This window comes from Ranitomeya imitator, chromosome 4 (genome assembly GCF_032444005.1).
Source record: "Ranitomeya imitator isolate aRanImi1 chromosome 4, aRanImi1.pri, whole genome shotgun sequence".
Taxonomy (NCBI): domain Eukaryota; kingdom Metazoa; phylum Chordata; class Amphibia; order Anura; family Dendrobatidae; genus Ranitomeya; species Ranitomeya imitator.
In genome coordinates, this window is record NC_091285.1 from 670401713 (window position 1) to 670421901 (window position 20189).

The window sequence follows — 20189 nt, forward strand, 5'->3', positions numbered from 1 at the left end:
GGAGCGGGATCAGCTCCTGAACTCGCTCCATTCATCATCTGTGGACCAATGCCATACATATCCGTCGCTGGTCATTTTAGGGGGTCCTCATTGCCATCTGTATCTCCCAGACAGGACAGTTGATAAAAACCTCCCAACTATTAGGGGCTAGAGACCACCCAAAATGTAGGTTTCAGTTTAAAACTTCCCTAAACTATTGTAACTCATTAATTATTGATTACATGATTACACCATCGGCTCTTCTATCTGTCAGATGTTATAATGGCTGCCCCTTTCCTCTAGTATTATACACACTCGTATTCCCATCCCTAAACTTCTGCATAATGCTGCATGTTTCTGCATTTTCATGTTTTTCCTCTAAGCTAATTGTAGCCAACAATCTGCCAGTGGATCTATTGTCCAAAACTTCTCCTGTGCTGCACTTATAATCTGGATTGTTTCACCCCAGACCAAACATTATTTCAAGGTCCAATGAGAATGACAAAATGTCATCATATGTTTTCTTTAACAATATAAACAATATAAAGCAAGAAAGCCCAAGACAAGCAGTGGGTAAGAAAATAGAAAAGAAAAAGAATAGAAAAAAAGGAAGAGAGGGGCGGCTTGAGATTAAGAAAATGGAGGGGGCCTGTGGTATAATCTTATAAAACCAAAGCCTCAGTTGCAAGTTGAGGATGATCCATAGCAACCAGATTTTGGTGAATTTGCGATTGTGATTTATAAGATAGCTTTTCATAGATTAAAAATCCATCCATCTGGATTTAATTTTGTGAAAAAGAGTTTCTTCTGAGCATTACCGTATATGCTGATTCTATGCAATGTGAAATATGGGGCCAGGCCCAGCCAGCCCTATTCAATCCACGGTCTCTTCAGTTACACCCAGTTCTGATTCACATTTAGTTATGAGAGGTAGAATAAGGCCACACTCTCATGTTCAGTATTTGGTCAGTAATTTATGTCAATATTTGTAAGCCAAAATCTGGAGAGGAAAAGTATAATAGAAACACGTCATCACTAGTGATAAGCGAGTATGGTCGTTACACGAGATTTCCGAGCACACTCGGGTGCTCTCCGAGTTTTTGTGAGTGCTCGTAGATTTCGTTTGTGTCGCCTCAGCTGCATGATTTACAGCTACTAGCCAGCCTGAATACATGTGGGGATTCCCTAACAAACAGGCATCCCCCACATGTATTCAGCCTGTCTAGCAGCCCCAAATCATGCAGCTGCGGCGACACAAACTAAATCTCCAAGCACGCCCAAAATACTCGGAGAACAGCCGAGCATCCTCAGAAATCTCGAGTAACGACTAGCGATGAGCGAATATACTCGTTGCTCAGTTTTTCCCGAGCATGCTCTGGTGGTCTCCAAGTATTTGTGACTGCTCGGAGATTTAGTTTTTGTTGACGCAGCTGCATGATTTACGGATGCTAGCCAGCCTGAGTACATGTGGGGGTTGCCTGGTTGCTAGGGAATCCCCACATGTATTCAGCCTGGCTAGCAGCCGTAAATCATGCAGCTGAGGCGAAGAAAACTAAATCTCCAAGCACTAACAAATACTCAGAGACAACCCGAGCAACGAGTACACTCGCTCATCACTAGTAACGACCATACTCGCTTATCACTAGTAATCACTTCTGCATTAATCACCCACTCTTAATTTTGGCTTACAAATACTGATGTTAAATACTGAACAAATACTTAACATGTGAACGTGGCCTTAATGAGAGAGGAGAGGAGACTGAACAGTCCCGGCTGGAGTAAGAATTGTGGGGTAGCGAACGCCGCCACACGTCATGAATTTGATGAGCGGCAGTTGCATCTCCCCATCTCGCCCCTGCTCCATCTACTTTGCCACTTTGCTGTAGCTCTGCAAAAATGTTGTAGAGCTCTTAAAGGTTGTAACATTTTAGTGCAGCCTCGAGTTTTATGCGACTAGGGAGAGTCCCTAGGGAGAGGGCTATCTATCCACACTAGTGGCAAACATTTTAGAAGCCTTTTCATAATAGTGCATCTTTGAAGTTTGATCACTCAAAGCACCAGTTTTTGTTGTAATATTACTAGTGAGGAGCGAATATACTCATTGCTCGGGTGGTCTCCGAGTATTTGTGACTGCTTGGAGATTTAGGTTTTGTTGATGCAGCTGCATTATTTACGGCTGCTAGCCAGCCTGAATACATGTGGGGGTTGCCTGGTTGCTAGGGAATCCCCACATGTATTCAGCCTGGCTAGCAGCCGTAAATCATGCAGCTGAGGCGATGAAAACTAAATCTCAGAGCACTCACAAGTACTCGGAGGTCACCCGAGCGTGCTCAGGAAAACCCGAGCAATGACTATATTCGCTCATCACTAAATATTACCATAAAATTATATATCATTGGAAAGATAGTTTAGCGTAGGATGCAATGCAACAAATTTTATGAAAAAATTAATAGTAGAACAGCAGCTATAAACAAGAAAAGGGAAGCACTTACAAAAAAAACCAAATATTCAAAACTCTTCAGCATGTAAGTACTTAGTTGGGAAAACTTTAGCCTTAAAGGCAGCGACATAACGATCGCAGTCACAGGAGATGCAACTGCAACCAGAGACAAAGGTAATGGGAGAGCACTTGGATCCGTAGGCAGACACTGCTTTTAACTGTATCCATGTTTTTATAAAAGGAATGGTGGAGCAAAGAGTTCTTGGCTTCCTGCTCAGCCACCTGTATTGGTAAAGTCATAGGCTGCTTAAGGCCTGCGTCTTACTAGAGCTTGGCTGTATGGAGGAACACAGACGGTGCAGTGACATCGCATCATCATGCTGCCTGCCCTTGGTTGCAGGGAGAAGAAAGAACATTTCACTGCTTATCATGGGAGCGGGGTGAGGTGAGGTTTTTAAACTGAGAATTGGCGCATAGGATCTATGCTTTTGTACAAGGGCAAAGAGGGCATTATTATTGTATGGGGGCACAAATGGGGCATTAATATATTATAGAAGCACAAAGAGGGACAATTACTGTGTGGTACAAAATGGGACATCATTTTTATGGGGTTGCAATCAAGGACACATTAATTGTATGGGGGCATAACCTGGGGCATTAGAAAGGGGACATGATTTCTGTATGGGGGACAAAGTGGCATTGTTTCAGTATGGTGGCATAAAGAGGGCGCTATAACTGTGAGGAGCTAGAAGCAGTACAGTGTTAGTTTGTTAGTTGTGGGTGCTCAAAACTGACATATGTCAATGGCGAAGGAATTATTACTGTGTAGGGCATCAAACTTTGTTTAGATTTGGGTGAAAATGACGAGCTACAAAATTTCTGTGTGTTAAGTTAAACAGAATCAAGATGTGGATGGTATAAAGTTGTCGTGGTGGTCTGGGCCGGATAGAGGAGAAGAAGGGAAATTAATTCAATCATAGAGAACCTCACTGGTGAGTTACTGGATTTATCTGTACATTATACACATGTACGGTATGTATAACTGGTATGTAAGAAAGGTAAGGAAAACACCAGTGCTTCCACTTACAACAGAATTACTGGGTGTGAGTGTATGATAGGAATCCAGGGCAGCGGCCAGTAAGAGTGTATTTGCACACTTACTTATTAATATCAATAGTATAACAGTGATTTTTTGTATTAATAAAAGAGGGAAATATATCTTTATAGAACTCAGCAGGGCCACGGCGGTCCACACATCCAAACAACAACCTGGTGGTTGAGGAGGAGGGGATGGCAGGTCTAAAAGTCGCCCCAGGGCCCATAGGACTCTAGTTATGTCCCTGCTTTAAAGGAAATGATAACTTGTTGATCAGTGGGTTCTGACTTGTGGAACCCTCAGAATGGGGAGCTTTTAGTCCCAACAGTAGTACACATGATGGATTGCTGCTCCGTTCACTCACTATGTGGCTACTGAGTGCTGCACTGACTGTTTCCAAAGTTCCCATAAGAAATGGATAGAGCAGCAGTAGGGTGTCCAAATTGCAGATCCATTTGTAATGGGGATAAAAGTTCTCCATTCTCCTAATCGGTGTAGGTCACAGTCATTGGACACTTATCTATCAGCAAGTTTCCATCAATCCTATGGATAGGTGATCACTTTTTTTCACTGGACAACGCCTTACCGTGGAGTGAACCACGCCTTACCGTGGAGTGAACCACGTTTTATAGATGTTATACTGCAAAGCAAAGATTGTTTTAGTGCTTCTATCAATTGTGTTTTGCTCCTTGGTTGCTTCTTGATTCAGCCCCATAAATTTTCAATGGGGTTAAGGCCAGGGCAATATACAGGCCATGCTATCAGTGTAATATGATTATCCTGAAACTACATTTTGCACACAGCAGCATGACATGGAGTTGAATCCTGGTGAATTATAAGGACTTCATTATCCTGGTAATGTACAGAAGGCTTCAGCTCCGGCTCACGTACTCTATTTATCTATATTTTGGAATTTACAGTGCATATCGTTTGCTGTCAAACATCCTCATATAATAACACTAACAAGGTTCTCCATGGTCGGTGTAATGCCATCTGGGCGCTACTCTTCTCTTTTTCCTTATGTACTTTATGCCATCATTAACAAACAGAGAGATTCCAGTCTCATCACTCAAGATGATCCTGTCCCATTCTTTCTGTCCAGTTAACATAGATTTTAGCCATCTGTAGTTTTGTAGGGGGTCAGCCCTGCCGAGAACAAAATTACACAGTGACTTTAAGAGACAAGGCTCCCCTCTGATTTGTATGCACTTGTACTTGTCCTTTTCCTGCTTCAGCTTGCTGTGTGTTGGGTGGAACAAGAAGCAGAAAGTGTCTGATCCGGAAGTGAGGTACTGTTCCATGTGTCACGAAGAGAGTACAATTAGGGTGTCTGAACACTGAGAGACTGTTAAGTGAATTAGCTGCTTTAAAGGAGAAGATAGTGCCTGGTTAACGCAGGATGTTCTAGCAGGATTGTGTTAGAAGGAAAGAGTCGCATAGTACAGCCAAGTCGATTTTCCCTGTAACCTAAAGTAAGAGTGCCACACAGCTAACTAGGCTCCACTACAGCAGAACCTAGCCTAAGCTAACCGACTTTGTCTTCAGCGCTGCAGAACTGTGAGCGTGACACCAGTGTTCAACTGTGTTAGGGTTTAGAGCAGGTTTCTCTAGCTAGGACACTGTAGCAGCGCAGCCTGATTATTGGAAGTGAGGTAGGAATTTAGAAGAGAGTAGTGTACAGAAAGTGTTTATACTGTTAGTATTGAAGTTTGTATAGCCATAGCTGGAGCACAGCTTGCGTGACACATTCCAGATATTTCTCTTTGCATTTAACATTACTGTTATCATTATACAAACCGTTCTTATATTCCAGCATAAAATTCTCTGTCTTTAAATAAAGCCAGTGTTTTTGCCTCCTCATGTACTGTACCATATTCGAGTCCTGCCCAGCGATGTCGTTCTGGCACTGCTTCAAGCGCAGGGTATGGCCACAGAGATGGAGGCAGCCAACAGCAATGATAGTGAGTACCGTAAGCAATGGTGGAAACCCTGCAAGGGCCCTTCCTATGGGTACGTTGTTTATCGTATTACACAATTTTGACTGACATAATATGCCACATTCTGACTGGGTGACCAGATAGCAGAGTGCCGCTAAGATTTATAATGTCATCCCAGAGGTACAAGTGGAGATCACTCTGGATGCCCTGGAGGGTGAGGCCTGCAGAAACGTCTTCCTGCAAATCGAAGCCATGATTAACACCTTGAAAGAGATAGTGAAATTTCTGCAGGAGATATACTGTGAAACAGCTGGTGTGGAGCATCTGCAGGCAAAGTTCTTTTAGCAGCTATAGTGGGAAGAGGAAGCAGCCTCCCAATATGCCAAGGCGCTACCGGAAGTACTAACTGTGGTGTGGAAGGAGGAGGCTCTGATCAGAGTAGCACACGATCTACAGAGATCCTTGAATATTATGCAAGAGAAGTTGACTGAAATGGAAAAGCGGATGGGGACCAACATTGCCCCTGAGGCCGCCTTCCAGACCCAGCAATATCCCTATTGGGCCTTCGCCCAGGCTCCGTAACTTGAGCCTCCCTATGCAAGTCTGCTGAACCCCTATGTATATATAACTTGGCACACTCGAGTGGATGAGGTGAATACATTTAATGTGATGTGAAACACATACAGTAGTCACAACAACAAACGTTCCGGTCTGTCAAGACCTTCATCAGTGTGCTATGAGCAATAAAGAGAGGATGTGAGGATTGACACAATGACTAGAGTGGTGATCAGTGTACGTAATTATTGCTGAGGACCTGGAAAACAAAGTCCGTCACATGGCGAATCAGAGAACTCGTGGGGGCATGTGTCCACTCTAGTGATTGTGTCAATCCACACATCCTCTCTTTATTGTTCATAGCACACCGATGAAGGTCTTGACAGACCGAAACGTTTGTTGTTGTGACTACTGTATGTATTTCACATCGCATTAAATTTCATTCACCTCATCCACTCGAGTGTTCCAAGTTATATAAACTAAGTTACAAGGTTTGGGAACCTACTTGACGCACCTCCCCCACTGGCAGTGTAAGCATTTTGTTCTTAACTGCTGAACCCCTATGCCTGTATTTGGACTATTCCACGAAGTTCCTCAATATCCTCCACCAGCGTGCCCTTGTCGTGAGCTGATCTATCCGAGACCCCGGCATCCTCCACCGATGCCAGCTAGTCAGGTTCTAAGGGTGCCTTCTGCACGCAGGCGAAGAAAGGATCGTCAGGACACACAGTGTTGGCAATGTGAAAGTAGAGGACACTTCGCTAGAGGGTGATTTGCAAGGACATCCAGAACCGCTGCTAAAATTCCGGTCCCCGCAGTAATGGGACACACTGTGGGGGAGGTAGAGGGACAAGTCATCCAGCACAACTCTGAACATCTGGTTGCAGGGTGTCCCATCCCGTGAGCTTAATTTTAAGGCATGCCAGTTGACTGCTTAGTGGATACCAGGTCACAGGTAACAACTATGCCCAAGTCGTACTTGAACTGTTACTTTCAAATCAATGGCCAAGCCACAGCAGGAGACGCTGATCCGGTTAACAACGGCTAATCAGCAACCGATTCCCGTCACAGGGGGTCTTGTGAATGAAGGTGTGGCTATGTGGACAAGATGTGGAAGGAAAAGGCATCCTGATGGTTCTCAAGCCATTTAAAGAAGATGTAACAGTGATAATGGGCATGAACATCCTGTGAGAGTTGGACCAGATCATGTTCATTAAATGGGGGCCTGGCTACTGGAAACAGGCACGCCACACAAACCCACCCAGAAAGCATTCCAACGGCTGATCCATATTTATGAGACACAGAAGAGCGTCCTGGTACAGCAGTCTGTAGGAGTTATTCAAGTTTATCTCACCTCCTGTTGGGAGACAATCCTGCCACTGCCTGTGGGAACCTTCAGAAACCTTGAAGGTATGTAGGTGGTCATTGAACCGATGGGCCTAGGAGAAGTAGGTCAGAATGCCCTGGTAGCTTGTATATTGGCATTGGTCCATAGTCGATCAATACCCATCAAAGCTGTGAATGTGGGACAGAGAGAAGTCTGCTTAACACCAGGAGTGGAGCTAGCTCATGTGTATCTACATCAAGGCGAAGTGCTGAGTCGGAAATAAGTGACCCTAGCCCTGGTAGGTGATGCCTTCTGGACCCTGGTAGTGTCAGCCAAAACAGAAGAGGCCCCAATTCTGGAATGGAGCTATCTTGGCCAAAATGGGGGTGGATGTGAAGTCTTTCGATCCGGATCGTATACAAGCAGCTGAAGCCATGCCCGCCACGCAGATGACTTCGGCTGCACAAATGCCTATGAGAGACTGACAGGGGACACCTCTCCGATCCGAGAAAGATATTGACAGATATACCCCAAGCTGTACTAGGAGGTGAAGATGTTGTTGAAACAGATATTTGACTCGAATTCATACCCTCTGCCTCGCATCGAGGAGTCCTTGACTGCCCTAGAGAAGGCTAAATATTCCTACCCTCTGGATCTAGCTAGCGGGTACTGGCAGATAACGGTGGCTGACAAAGACAAGGCAAAGGTAGCATACATACTCCCCATGGGGCTGGTTGAATTCAACAGAATGCCATTCGGACAATCCAATGCACCAGGTACGTTCCAGTGGCTGATGGAGAAGTGCCTGGGCACCTGAACTTTAAAGCCACTCCATATATATAGCCAATATATATATATATATATATATATATATATATATATATATATATACACATATACCAAGATGTGGGAGATTAGTACAGAATTGGGGGACCTTACCCCTATACAGTGTCAGCAGCAGATCCCCCCCACACCCCTATAACAATGCATCATAACCACATTTTTTGCTTGAATTTTGATTTCTATTTTTCTCCTCTAAAACCTAGGTGCATCTTATAGTTCAAAAAATACAGTAACTTCTTTGTTGATGTTTCCATTGTTTTTTCTTCTAATTTCATCATAAGTGTAGCTTTATTTGTTTCCTTGTTTTCTTCTATGTATATCAATTTTCTTGTCTATAATTGCTGTTATATTACAAATTCTTTCATGAAAAGTATAACACTCTGCATTAATGCATCTTTCCAATAATAAATAATTTTATGGTAATATTATTATTACTAAAAAAAAAAACCCTAACTGGTGTTATTGAGTGATCAAATGTCAAAAATATACTTTTTTCAAAAGTTTTCCAACAATTTAGACCACTAAAGTAGCTGAGCCATCAGAGACCGGTGTTTTAGACTAGTCCTTTGTTCCGCAACTACGCCGCAGCACTTCAGTATAAAACATTGATGCAGAAGCCGGTCTCTGATTTATGCTGCTCGTAGTTCTTCTGGCAGCATTATTCAACTCACAGATTCAATTTACCGTAATTAATAATAATAATAATAATAATAATAAAAGCATAATATATAATTAGCCCCCCCCCCCCCCCCCGATCAGCAGAACTTCAGTTGACGTTCAGACGCAGTAATGCCCCAGTACAGAACAGAATATGGGCGGCTGCACACGAGCGTATGAAAAGTCGTCCGGGTTTCATCCAAAAACTCAAGACGATTTTTTTTTTTATATCCACGTGACTTCCGTATGCGCTTCCTTTTGATATAATTACATTAACACATGTACATCATCGAATACATTTTCCTTGGTTTATAATAGAAATATATCTGTAATAATCAGAGATGTTCCGTGTGGGGTCCGATTTTTTTTTTTTCTCTCACCCATAGACTTGAATGTGTAAGTCTCATCCGAAACTCATAACAGTAATGCACGCTGTGTTGTTTTTTTGTGTGGCTTGGATTGAGGAAAAAAAGTTGTTCATGTAAGCAGCCCCATTGAATAACATGGGTTAATGTGCGATCTGTGTTCTGGGGGGAGATATGGTGGGAGCAAACTACTAGCATTGTACGAGTGATCTCTGCCAGTATCAGTGTGTATATAGGTTATAATCATGGATGGCCTGGATGTCACATATGTATAATGCAGTCCATGCAGGAGTGAAGCATGTACCCCAAATAACCGGACTATATAGATGCAGCAGGTTGTCACTGTGACATAAGTAAGATAGGGAAAACCAATCATTTATCTGAAAGCAGGTGAACAACAAATTCTGCTCTGCTACATCTGTATGTTAAACCCATGTCATGCAAATACAAACATCGGTAAAATAAAATAAATAATGTATCATAGCTGAACATGGTGAAAAAATGCATATGACAAGCAGTAATTACCATTGTACCCAAAACCTCTAGAGCAGGGAGAGCAGGATACACGGCATTACCAGGGGAGCGCGCCATGAACACGGCTCTAATATTGGGGCATATGGAAGCATTGGGGAGGGAAATCATTTTCTTGGGACCCTCTTCTATTAGAGCAAATTGCTGCTATCTGAGAGCTGTGTTCTCTCTGGCGGGCACAGCCCATCCATGCACATTTATTTGGCCACAAATGTCTCTCTGATGCCAATTGCATTGCTAGCCACAACTATATACAATATATAGACTGGTCCAACAATCTGTCCATCCCTGCACTACATTTTTACATACCGTATTAAAAGTCGCTATTAATTTTTTTTTTCATACTCCTCAATTGCAATTTAGGTTTATTAGAAAAATTCTTAAACTTTCTACTGTTTTCAATAAGCCAATAAAATACAATCAATGGAAATAGCTGAACACAACCAATTTCACAACTGGTTTCTCCAAATTCACCACAAAATGTCACTTTTACTAAATACTGCCGTCTCAGAATTATTCACCCCTTTAGGACTAGCGACTTCAGTACTTAGAAAAGCCCATCTGGCACATGTGATGCATAGTCAGGCAGCGATCCTTACGAATATTAGCCTATTCTTTATGGGGGATGACTTCCAGTTCGTTAATATTCTTGAATTTGTGTGGTGGAACCACAGTCTTAAAATTCATCCACGTATTTTCTATGGGGTAGAAGTCAGCGGCATGTGACGGCCACTCCAGAATCTTCCAAGTCGGTAGTGGACTGTGAGGTGTGAATTGTCCTGTTGGAGGTCCAATGAGGCCCAAGCTTCAGCTTCATCACAGAAGACATGACTTTTTCTTCTATGATTCCTGACACGTGGATGAATCCATCTTTCCCTCCAAACACTGCAGTTTTCCAGTGCCAGAGGAAGTAAAGAAAGCAGCCCCAGAGCATCACTTGAGCCCCCATTGTGCTTCACAGTAATCATTACTGAGCCTCCGCTGTTCTTCACTGTAATCATCACTGAGCCGCTGTTGAACTACACTGTAATCATCACTGAGCCGCCACTGTGCTTCACTGTAATAATCACTGAACCCTCACTGTGCTTCACTGTAATAATCACTGAGCCCTCACTGTGCTTCACTGTAATCATCACTAAGCCCTCACTGAGCTGCCACTGTGCTTCACTGTAATAATCACTGAACCCTCACTGTGCTTCACTGTAATAATCACTGAGCCCTCACTGTGCTTCACTGTAATAATCACTGAGCCCTCACTGTGCTTCACTGTAATCATCACTAAACCCTCACTGAGCCGCCACTGTGCTTCACTGTAATAATCACTGAACCCTCACTGTGCTTCACTGTAATAATCACTGAGCCCTCACTGTGCTTCACTGTAATCATCACTAAGCCCTCACTGTGCTTCACTGGGCCCCCATTGTGCTTCATTGTAATCATCACTGAGCCCCCACTGTGATTCACTGTAATAATCACTGAGCCCTCACTGTGCTTCACTGTAATCATCACTAAGCCCCCTCTGTGCTTCACTGGGCCCCCGCTGTGCTTCACTGTAATCATCACTGGGCCCCCGCTGTGCTTCACTGTAATCATCAATGAGCCCCCGCTGTGCTTCACTGTAATGATCAATGAGCCCCTGCTGTGTTTCATTGTGGTCATCACCAAGCCGCCGCTGTGCTGAACCCCCGCTGTGCTCCGCTGTAATCATCACTGAGCCCCCACTGTGCTTCACTGTAATCATCATCAAGCCCCCGCTGTGCTTCACTGTAATCACCGAGCCCCACTGTGCTTTACTGTAATCATCAACGAACTCCCAATGTGCTTCGCTGTAATCATCAATGAACCCCCCACTGTGCTTCACTGTAATCATCACCGAGCCCCGACTGTGCTTCACTATAATCACCGAACCCCGACTGTACTTCACTGCAATCATCGAGCTGCCGCTTTGCTTCACTGTAAGCATCACCGAGCCCCCGCTGTGCTTCACTGTAAGCATCACCGAGCCCCCGCTGTGCTTCACTGTAATCATTACTGAGTCCCGACTGTGCTTCACTGTAATCTCCGAACCCTCACTGTGCTTCACTGCAATCACCGAGCCCCCGCTTTGCTTCACTGTAATCACCGAGCCCCGACTGTGCTTCACTGCAATCACCAAGCCCCCGCTTTGCTTCACTGTAATCCTTACCGAGCCCCCTCTGTGCTTCACTGTAATCACTGAGCCCTCGCTGTGCTTCACTGTAATCATCACCGAGCCCCCGCTGTGCTTCACTGTAATCACTGAGCCCTCGCTGTGCTTCACTGTAATCATCACCGAGCCCCCGCTGTGCTTCACTGTAATCACTGAGCCCTCGCTGTGCTTCACTGTAATCATCACAGAGCCCCCGCTGTGCTTCACTGTAGTCATCACTAAGCCCCCGACTGTGCTTCACTGTAATCACTGAGCCCTCACTGTGCTTCACTGTAATCATCACCGAGCCCTCACTGTGCTTCACTGTAATCATCACTGAGCCCTCGCTGTGCTTCACTGTAATCATCACTGAGCCCTCGCTGTGCTTCACTGTAATCATCACAGAGCCCCCGCTGTGCTTCACTGTAGTCATCACTAAGCCCCCGACTGTGCTTCACTGTAATCACTGAGCCCTCACTGTGCTTCACTGTAATCATCACCGAGCCCTCGCTGTGCTTCACTGTAATCATCACTGAGCCCTCGCTGTGCTTCACTGTAATCATCACAGAGCCCCCGCTGTGCTTCACTGTAGTCATCACTAAGCCCCCGACTGTGCTTCACTGTAATCACTGAGCCCTCACTGTGCTTCACTGTAATCATCACCGAGCCCTCACTGTGCTTCACTGTAATCATCACCGAGCCCTCGCTGTGCTTCACTGTAATCATCACCGAGCACTCACTGTGCTTCACTGTAATCATCACCAAGCCCTCGCTGTGCTTCACTGTAATCATCACTTAGCCCCCGACTGTGCTTCACTGTAATCACCAAGCCCTCACTGTGCTTCACTGTAATCATCACCGAGCCCTCACTGTGCTTCACTGTAATCATCACCGAGCCCTCACTGTGCTTCACTGTAATCATCACCGAGCCCTCACTGTGCTTCACTGTAATCATCACCGAGCCCTCGCTGTGCTTCACTGTAATCATCACCGAGCCCTCACTGTGTTTCACTGTAATCATCACCGAGCCCTCACTGTGCTTCACTGTAATCATCACTAAGCCCCCGACTGTGCTTCACTGTAATCATCACCGAGCCCTCACTGTGCTTCACTGTAATCATCACCGAGCCCTCACTGTGCTTCACTGTAATCATCACTAAGCCCCCGACTGTGCTTCACTGTAATCACTGAGCCCTCACTGTGCTTCACTGTAATCATCACCGAGCCCTCACTGTGCTTCACTGTAATCATCACCGAGCCCTCACTGTGCTTCACTGTAATCATCACCGAGCCCTCACTGTGCTTCACTGTAATCATCACTAAGCCCCCGACTGTGCTTCACTGTAATCACTGAGCCCTCACTGTGCTTCACTGTAATCATCACCGAGCCCTCACTGTGCTTCACTGTAATCATCACCGAGCCCCCGACTGTGCTTCACTGTAATCACCGAGCCCCCTCTGTGCTTCACTGTAATCCTTACCGATCCCCCTCTGTGCTTCACTGTAATCACCAAGCCCCCGCTGTGCTTCACTGTAATCACCGGGCCCTCGCTGTGCTTCACTGTAGTCATCACCGTGCCATCATCATGTTTGTGCCTTTGGGTCTGTAGACATGATGTTTTGGAGTTCGGACAGGAAGACATTGAGCATTTATTATGTTCCTTACTGTGCAAACTGAAAACGCAGTGTCTGCTGCTGCTCAACCACCGGCCTCTCCAGGAATCTGGTGACTCCCGGGGACGTCTTTCTGCTACGTCCATGGTGTGCTGCCAGCAATCATACAACTTTTAACTTTTGAAACAAGTCTTTGGGCTCATGAAAATCAGGCAAAGCACACGGATGGCATCAGTATGCAGCCCGTGATTAACATTGCAATGGACGGCAGACGCTAATAAAACTCGGATACAAAGCATAAATGAATAACGGACCGTGTGCAAACAAGACATATTACATCATGTATTCACAGAGGTGAATAATTCTGAGGCTGCACGAGTCAGCTGTAGTGGCATTTTGTGGTGAATTTGGAGAAACCACTGATTTATTAGTTGCGTTCAGGATCCAGAAGCACTCCAGCTGTTGTCTAACTACAACTCCCAGCTTGCAGGCTCCATGGCATGTTGGAAGTTATAGTTCTACAACAGCAGGAGTGCTGCTGACCCCTGGCATGCGCTATATACATTCAATTAGATCATATACTTTAGATTGTATATTTGCCTTTTATCTTTAAAGGGATATTTTGCAAATAAAGTTTTTTTTTTATTGTGTAATAAAAAGGTATAGCATTATCTAACACACATTGTGTATCCATTTCTCACAGATCTCAAAGTCTCTGATATCTGTATGTGAATGGCGACTTTCACTGTCCTGGTCAGTGATGGACTCATGGGCCCTAACAGACGGGAATGTCTCTCTTTTTGCCGTGTCCTTTTCATGTCATGTAGAGGAGGGATAGTTTGATGGCGGAGGCGGTCATGTTATCGCCACAGACAGCGCTCACCTGGTTGTCAGCAGGTAGTCTCGGCATAGAAGCTGCTCTCCCATGTCCTTCCATCACAAGGTACTGCTCGCTGTCAGAGTAACCATCCCGATTCATCTCTGTCATTTCCACTAACTAAAAGGTAAAAAAAGAAGTATATAGGATATATATCCCCACAAAAAGTGTAGGTATGACGGGATGAGAGGAATGACATTTTCCAGACCTGTGAGTCCGGCCAGCTGTTGGTGTTGTCCTGGACCCTCACCCTCTCTGGACTCCAGGTTCCTGTCTTCTGGAACATTTGCTGTGCTCTCTGTGTCATCCAGGACTGACTTTCCTTCATGCCACCCTCAGGAATACCCCTTAAATACCAACATCAAATATCATCGAAATGTTTCGAAGTTTATAAACTTCTTCTTCAGGACAACCACGATCATGTACCCCTTAAATATCAACATCAAATATCATCGAAATATTTTGAAGTTTATAAACTTCATCTTCAGGACAACCACGATCATGGTTGACCTGAAGAAGTTTATATACTTCTAAACGCGTTGACAAATAAACCACTTATACTCGGAGTGGCATTCTTCATCCTTCCTACACGGCAGCGCAGAGTTAACTAATTTATTTCCCCATTTCCTAAAGGTCCATTTACGATACATCTCTCATTCAGTAAACTTTTATCAATGGTCGTTAGTTTAATAGCCTGTTTACACAAGCAGACCAAAGTAAGCAGTGCGCATCGAGCGATCTTTAATAAATCTGTAATCGATCGATTTCTGCACACAGGCTACCATAGCTCTTCACAGTGCGATTTTCCGCCAAGAACGATGGCTATAAGATCGTTTCACCTGACGAGGGGTTTGCTGTTTCATCATGTGATCGGCAGCCTGTTTACACAGCAAGATAATTGTGAAACAAGTGTTACTAAAAGCGCTCATTTACGATTATCTCTCAGTTTGTATGCTTCTTAGTCATGTCTCTTCTAACGAAGGACCAAAAATTAATTATCTGTTCTGTGACCCACCAGTGGCGCCTAGAGGAGATGCGCTTATGATGTGATGCAAAGTTTGGAAGCCATATATGTCAATGAGTTAGCGTATATCAGACGTGCTGGCAAATTAATATTGGAGACTTCTATAGAGAAGATGAGTCTGGATAGTCAATTAATCATGTCAACCTATGTTGATTTTGGGTGATAAAGGATATAAAAACCCAATGCAACAATGAGAAAGGCCAATCCCTGACATCTTGTCGCTCAAGAAAACGCGTCAGTGATTTCCAATATCCGTTAATAACACATACGGTACTTGTATAAAGTCAGGAAATTTTATGCAGGACTTACATATCTCCCCCTGGCTCCTGAGAAGTCATCAGAGGATTTAATCCTATTGGACCATCTTGTGTGGGTGATGGAGGCTCCATCCTTTGGAACATTAGAGGTGTTCGGTTCTAGAAAAGTCATAGTTAAATTAAGAAAAGGTCAAATAAATAGTTAAAAGATAAAGTATATGTTAAAGTGAACATTTGTAGCCTTATGTGATAATCAAGCTGTGTATAGTCTTAACCTCAGGGGTTGTGCCATGAACAAAATAAATTTTAATTAATAGAACTTGAAATAATAAAAAGTTCCTCAATTGGATATGTTAAAAAATGTTTCTGCGCTGAGATAATCTTATAAATGTCCTGTGTACTGTGCAATGGCTATGTCTGACCATACAGAGCTGCTGCAGATCATGGTCGATACATAGCACAGTTCCTGGCCAAGGGGAATGCATAAGTCACGTATATGAGTGAGTGTACAGATCACACAGCGAGGGCACAAAGATGCTAATTTCTAAGTTAACACATTTCCCTGCCTGTTTTATCACAGGAGTGAGTGTTTCTGCCACTTCACCAGTCCTGTGAACTCATCAGAAATCAAGTCGTTGGCCTACAAAATCAGTGGCCGCTGGAGCTCCTACATCACTGATGATATGTGGTAAGCTCTGTAGAACTGATGGCGCTATATAGAAAAAATTAATATATAGCGCGTCGTTTTGCGATGCGTGCGTCGTTTTTTGACCAAAATCGGACGCACAGAAAATGCAACTTGTTGCATTTTCTTGCGTCCGACGCTAGCGTCGGAAACGACGCAAGTGTCGAAAAACGCCACCCTAAAAACGCACGCGTCTCCTATGTTAAACATAGGGGCGCGTCGCCGCTGCGTCGCCGGCGCAACAGCGACGCACATTGGCGGAACGCCAATGTGAACGTAGCCTTACCTGTTCCTCTTGCAGGGCTTGCAGTCGTTTTGCTTTGCTCTGTCTGTAATACTCCATGATCATCATGGCTGCATAAATCTTGCCCACAGTGAGGTCAGTAGCTGAGGGAAATAAAAGACAGGACAGAAAGTTGGAGTAAATAAGAGGAAAACTAAGCAGATAATCGTATAAACGATGCGATCGGAACTCACGACCTGCAAACGATGTCAGACAAGTGTTTATAGAGGACAAGAATCGTGAATAAAATGATTGAATAGCGATCATTACATCGAACGTCGTGCACCGGGTTCACACAGACAATCTGAATTAATGGACAAACATTTTTGTTGATTCTGTTCAATACAAAATTAGCGGTAAATTGTTCACTGATAAATTGCACGGTCTTGTATGAAGCATTTGCAATAATGCCGATGAACAATGTGACACGGATATGTTCTCCTTACTACGCTCCAAATGGTACTGAACTATCGCATCAGAACACAATGAACCGATCACTGAAAGACGAGCATATTTAGGACTTGAATTTCCAACCAATCATTGAACCAGAGATCAATCTTCATTCACATTACGCAATTTCCGAAAGATGAAAGAGAATTTTGTAGCTCAGTTAAACGATTTTATGCATGATGGACAAGTGTTTTTGGACACCCGGTTCAGTCTCTTAACTAGAGTTGAGTGAATTTTTCAATATTCGGTTTGGATTACGATCGTCGGTGAATATTGAATTTGCAATATTCGCCGAACACAGCCGCATGCCATTGGAATCAATGAGAGTAGAAATGATCGAATATGTTCGGAAATGATCGTCAATCAATAGAAAATTCAGATTTGGTGATAATTTCCGAACATATTTGCCCAATATAAGTAATATAAGTAATGGGGGACACTAATACATTCATGTATAATGTTCACTTGATGGGGAGTTTCCTGCATTAGGATGAATTCACATTCAGTTTGCAAAGATTGTTTCTGTATGCATTTTTAAGGCCGGGGTCACACTAGCGTATAACACGGCCTACTGCTTTGTCATGTTTTATCGCATCGCACTCAGCCCAATGTTATACTATCGGGCAGAGCAGATCAGCAATTATTTCCTCAAGCCCATTCAGCATGAGAGAACAATTGCAGAATGCGGCGATTGTCAGCGAGACTTTGCTCGCATGCACCCATTCAAGTCTATGGGTGCGTGTGAAACATCAAACTGCAGTCAGATGTCATCCCAGTGCAGTCCGATAAACCGAGACAGGCAATGGAGAAATTACTTGCAGAGATTCTAGAAAAGCATGAAACTCGCCCTGCTTCCTGGACCCCAAATTTTGCAACTTTTTGTGATTTTCTGCTTATAACCTGAACAAAGTGAATCCCCCCCAAAATGCTTCTCTTACATTTATGTGGTGTCACCAACAGGTCCAGTGTTTTCTGAGACAGATTAGGCCAAATGGCCATCATCTCCTTTCTGAGCTCATTGTCCATTTGGTGTTTGTCAGCACCCCCTGAAAAAAAATATGGGAAAGATCAGCTATATCAAGTCCATTACCGTAATTCAGTTTAATGCAACGGTAGGCTTTTTATTACATTTGATCTTCCTAGAAAGTCATTTCCTTTTGCCTTTAGGACACTATCAGGAGGTGACAGCATAGAGAAGCCTACTAGTGTGCCCACGGATTAAAGGTACCATCACACTAAACGATATCGCTAGCGATCCGTGACGTTGCAGCATCCTGGATAGCGATATCGTTCAGTTTGACACACAGCAGCGATCAGAATCCTGCTGTGATGTCGTTGGTCGCTGCAGAAAGTCCAGCACTTTATTTCGTCGCTGGACTTCCTGCTGACATCGCTGAATCGGCGTGTGTGACGCCGATTCAGCGATGTCTTCACTGGTAACCAGGGTAAACATCGGGTTACTAAGCGCAGGGCCGCGCTTAGTAACCCGATGTTTACCCTGGTTACCAGCGTAAAAGTAAAAAAAAAACCAAACACTACATACTTATCTTCCGCTGTCTGTCCCTCGGCGCTCTGCTTCTCTGCCCTGTGTAAGCACAGCGGCCGGAAAGCAGAGCGGTGTCTGTCTTTCATTGAGCTGTGGCTATTGTATGTAAGGAAGCAGCTGGCAAGATCCTGGATGGGAGATAAGTATCATAGACATGGATAGCTTCCTTGATGTAAATCAAGGTAAGAAGGCTCCAACACTTATAGAGGTGAGAGGGTTTTTAATGGGCCCAGATTTTGGGTCCGGGTTTTAGGAACAACTGGAAGAACTGTGTGGGACTGGTCGTTCCCATCCTACAATCCAGGAGTTACTGCTGATATAAAAGGGCAGCTGAGTCGCTCCACAGGGACATACAGGTGTTGGTCAGTCTTGGTCTGAGGCTGACTAAGAAAACTTTGTATTTATCTGAAAGAGTGAGGCCGTACTGCTGTATGGACTATTTTGTTTATTTCTACCTTTACGTTGGAGAAAAACTGTTTATTTTCTTTATGCTGAAAATGTATGGACTGCAACAAAACATCCTATTTGCACCAAGCTACCTCGTGCCTATACCTACATCAACCGCTGCCATGAACATCTTCTAATGAGATGATCACATCACGACTTCTCTCTTCATTGTTAAATACCTTGTGTATATAATTGTACGTAGGGGCAGATCTTACCTTTTGCAATCTTGATATCCAGCGCGGTACGTATAAGAGCCATGAGAGTTGAGTTGAAATGTACACTGTTATCATCGGCCACAGGGAGGTCCATTCTAAGCAACCGCTGCAACGACCCAGAAAACAGTGTGAACTTACTGGTGCAACTGAACCTGCGATAATTTATCTACCTATATCCAGGACTCAGAGGCTCTGATAATATACCCAACTACTTGTTCCATATATGCCATAAAACATAACATTGAGGTGAAAATAAGATTGGCTCCGGGCTAGTGATGGCATCTCCGAAAAAAAAGCTCAGATTATTTAGGCTGGAATCCCCCCATCTGGCTGGGTGCAAAGCCCAGATATCCAGGCTATGAGCACCGACAGCTACCCATTCTCTAAGTCCATTTTATGACTAATTTATACAATTATGGACATGTGATATATATATATATATATATATATATATATATATATATAATAAACTAGTCTAGATAAAGGGCTCACCCTGTCATCGTTATTTCAGTTCTGTGCATTCCTGTGATTATATCCCCTGAGCCTCAGAGTCCTGGTCTACAGACGACACCATAGATAGTACAATGCTCCACCACCAGAGTGAACAAGGGAAAATAGGGATGATTGCTCATCTCTCCCACCCGCCACTCTGGTAGTGTAGTATTCTTCAAATAATGAACAGCCAAGATAGGCAGGCGAGCACACAGGCCAACCTGGAGCATGCTTCATGCAGAATCGTAGCGTGCAACGTGCAGGGATTCCCCCATGCAATCCCTTCAATAGAGCTAGAATTCCTACATAGGGGGAGCACAGGGGAGAGAGGGCGGCTGGGAGAGGGAGGAAGGCGAGATAGGTGAGACGAAGAGGAGGAGAAGGGTGAGAAAGGGAGAGAGG

General features: G+C 44.1%; 1 protein-coding gene across 7 annotated transcripts in view; it reads right to left on the reverse strand.

The window, feature by feature from the left end:
* CACNA1A (calcium voltage-gated channel subunit alpha1 A) overlaps window positions 1–20189 on the reverse strand; it is a 473240-nt gene that overhangs the window by 51946 nt on the left and 401105 nt on the right. For 6 of the 7 annotated variants that reach the window (XM_069767267.1, XM_069767264.1, XM_069767266.1 and 3 more), the window contains exons 38-43: window positions 19296–19401; window positions 18026–18133; window positions 16641–16741; window positions 15722–15828; window positions 14597–14735; window positions 14395–14508 (exon numbers count right to left, since the gene is read on the reverse strand). In XM_069767267.1, the coding sequence (XP_069623368.1) occupies window positions 14395–14508; window positions 14597–14735; window positions 15722–15828; window positions 16641–16741; window positions 18026–18133; window positions 19296–19401 (675 nt within the window). Of the gene's footprint in view, window positions 1–14394; window positions 14509–14596; window positions 14736–15721; window positions 15829–16640; window positions 16742–18025; window positions 18134–19295; window positions 19402–20189 lie in introns of those variants that run through there. The other variant, XR_011320871.1, reaches the window with a different exon arrangement.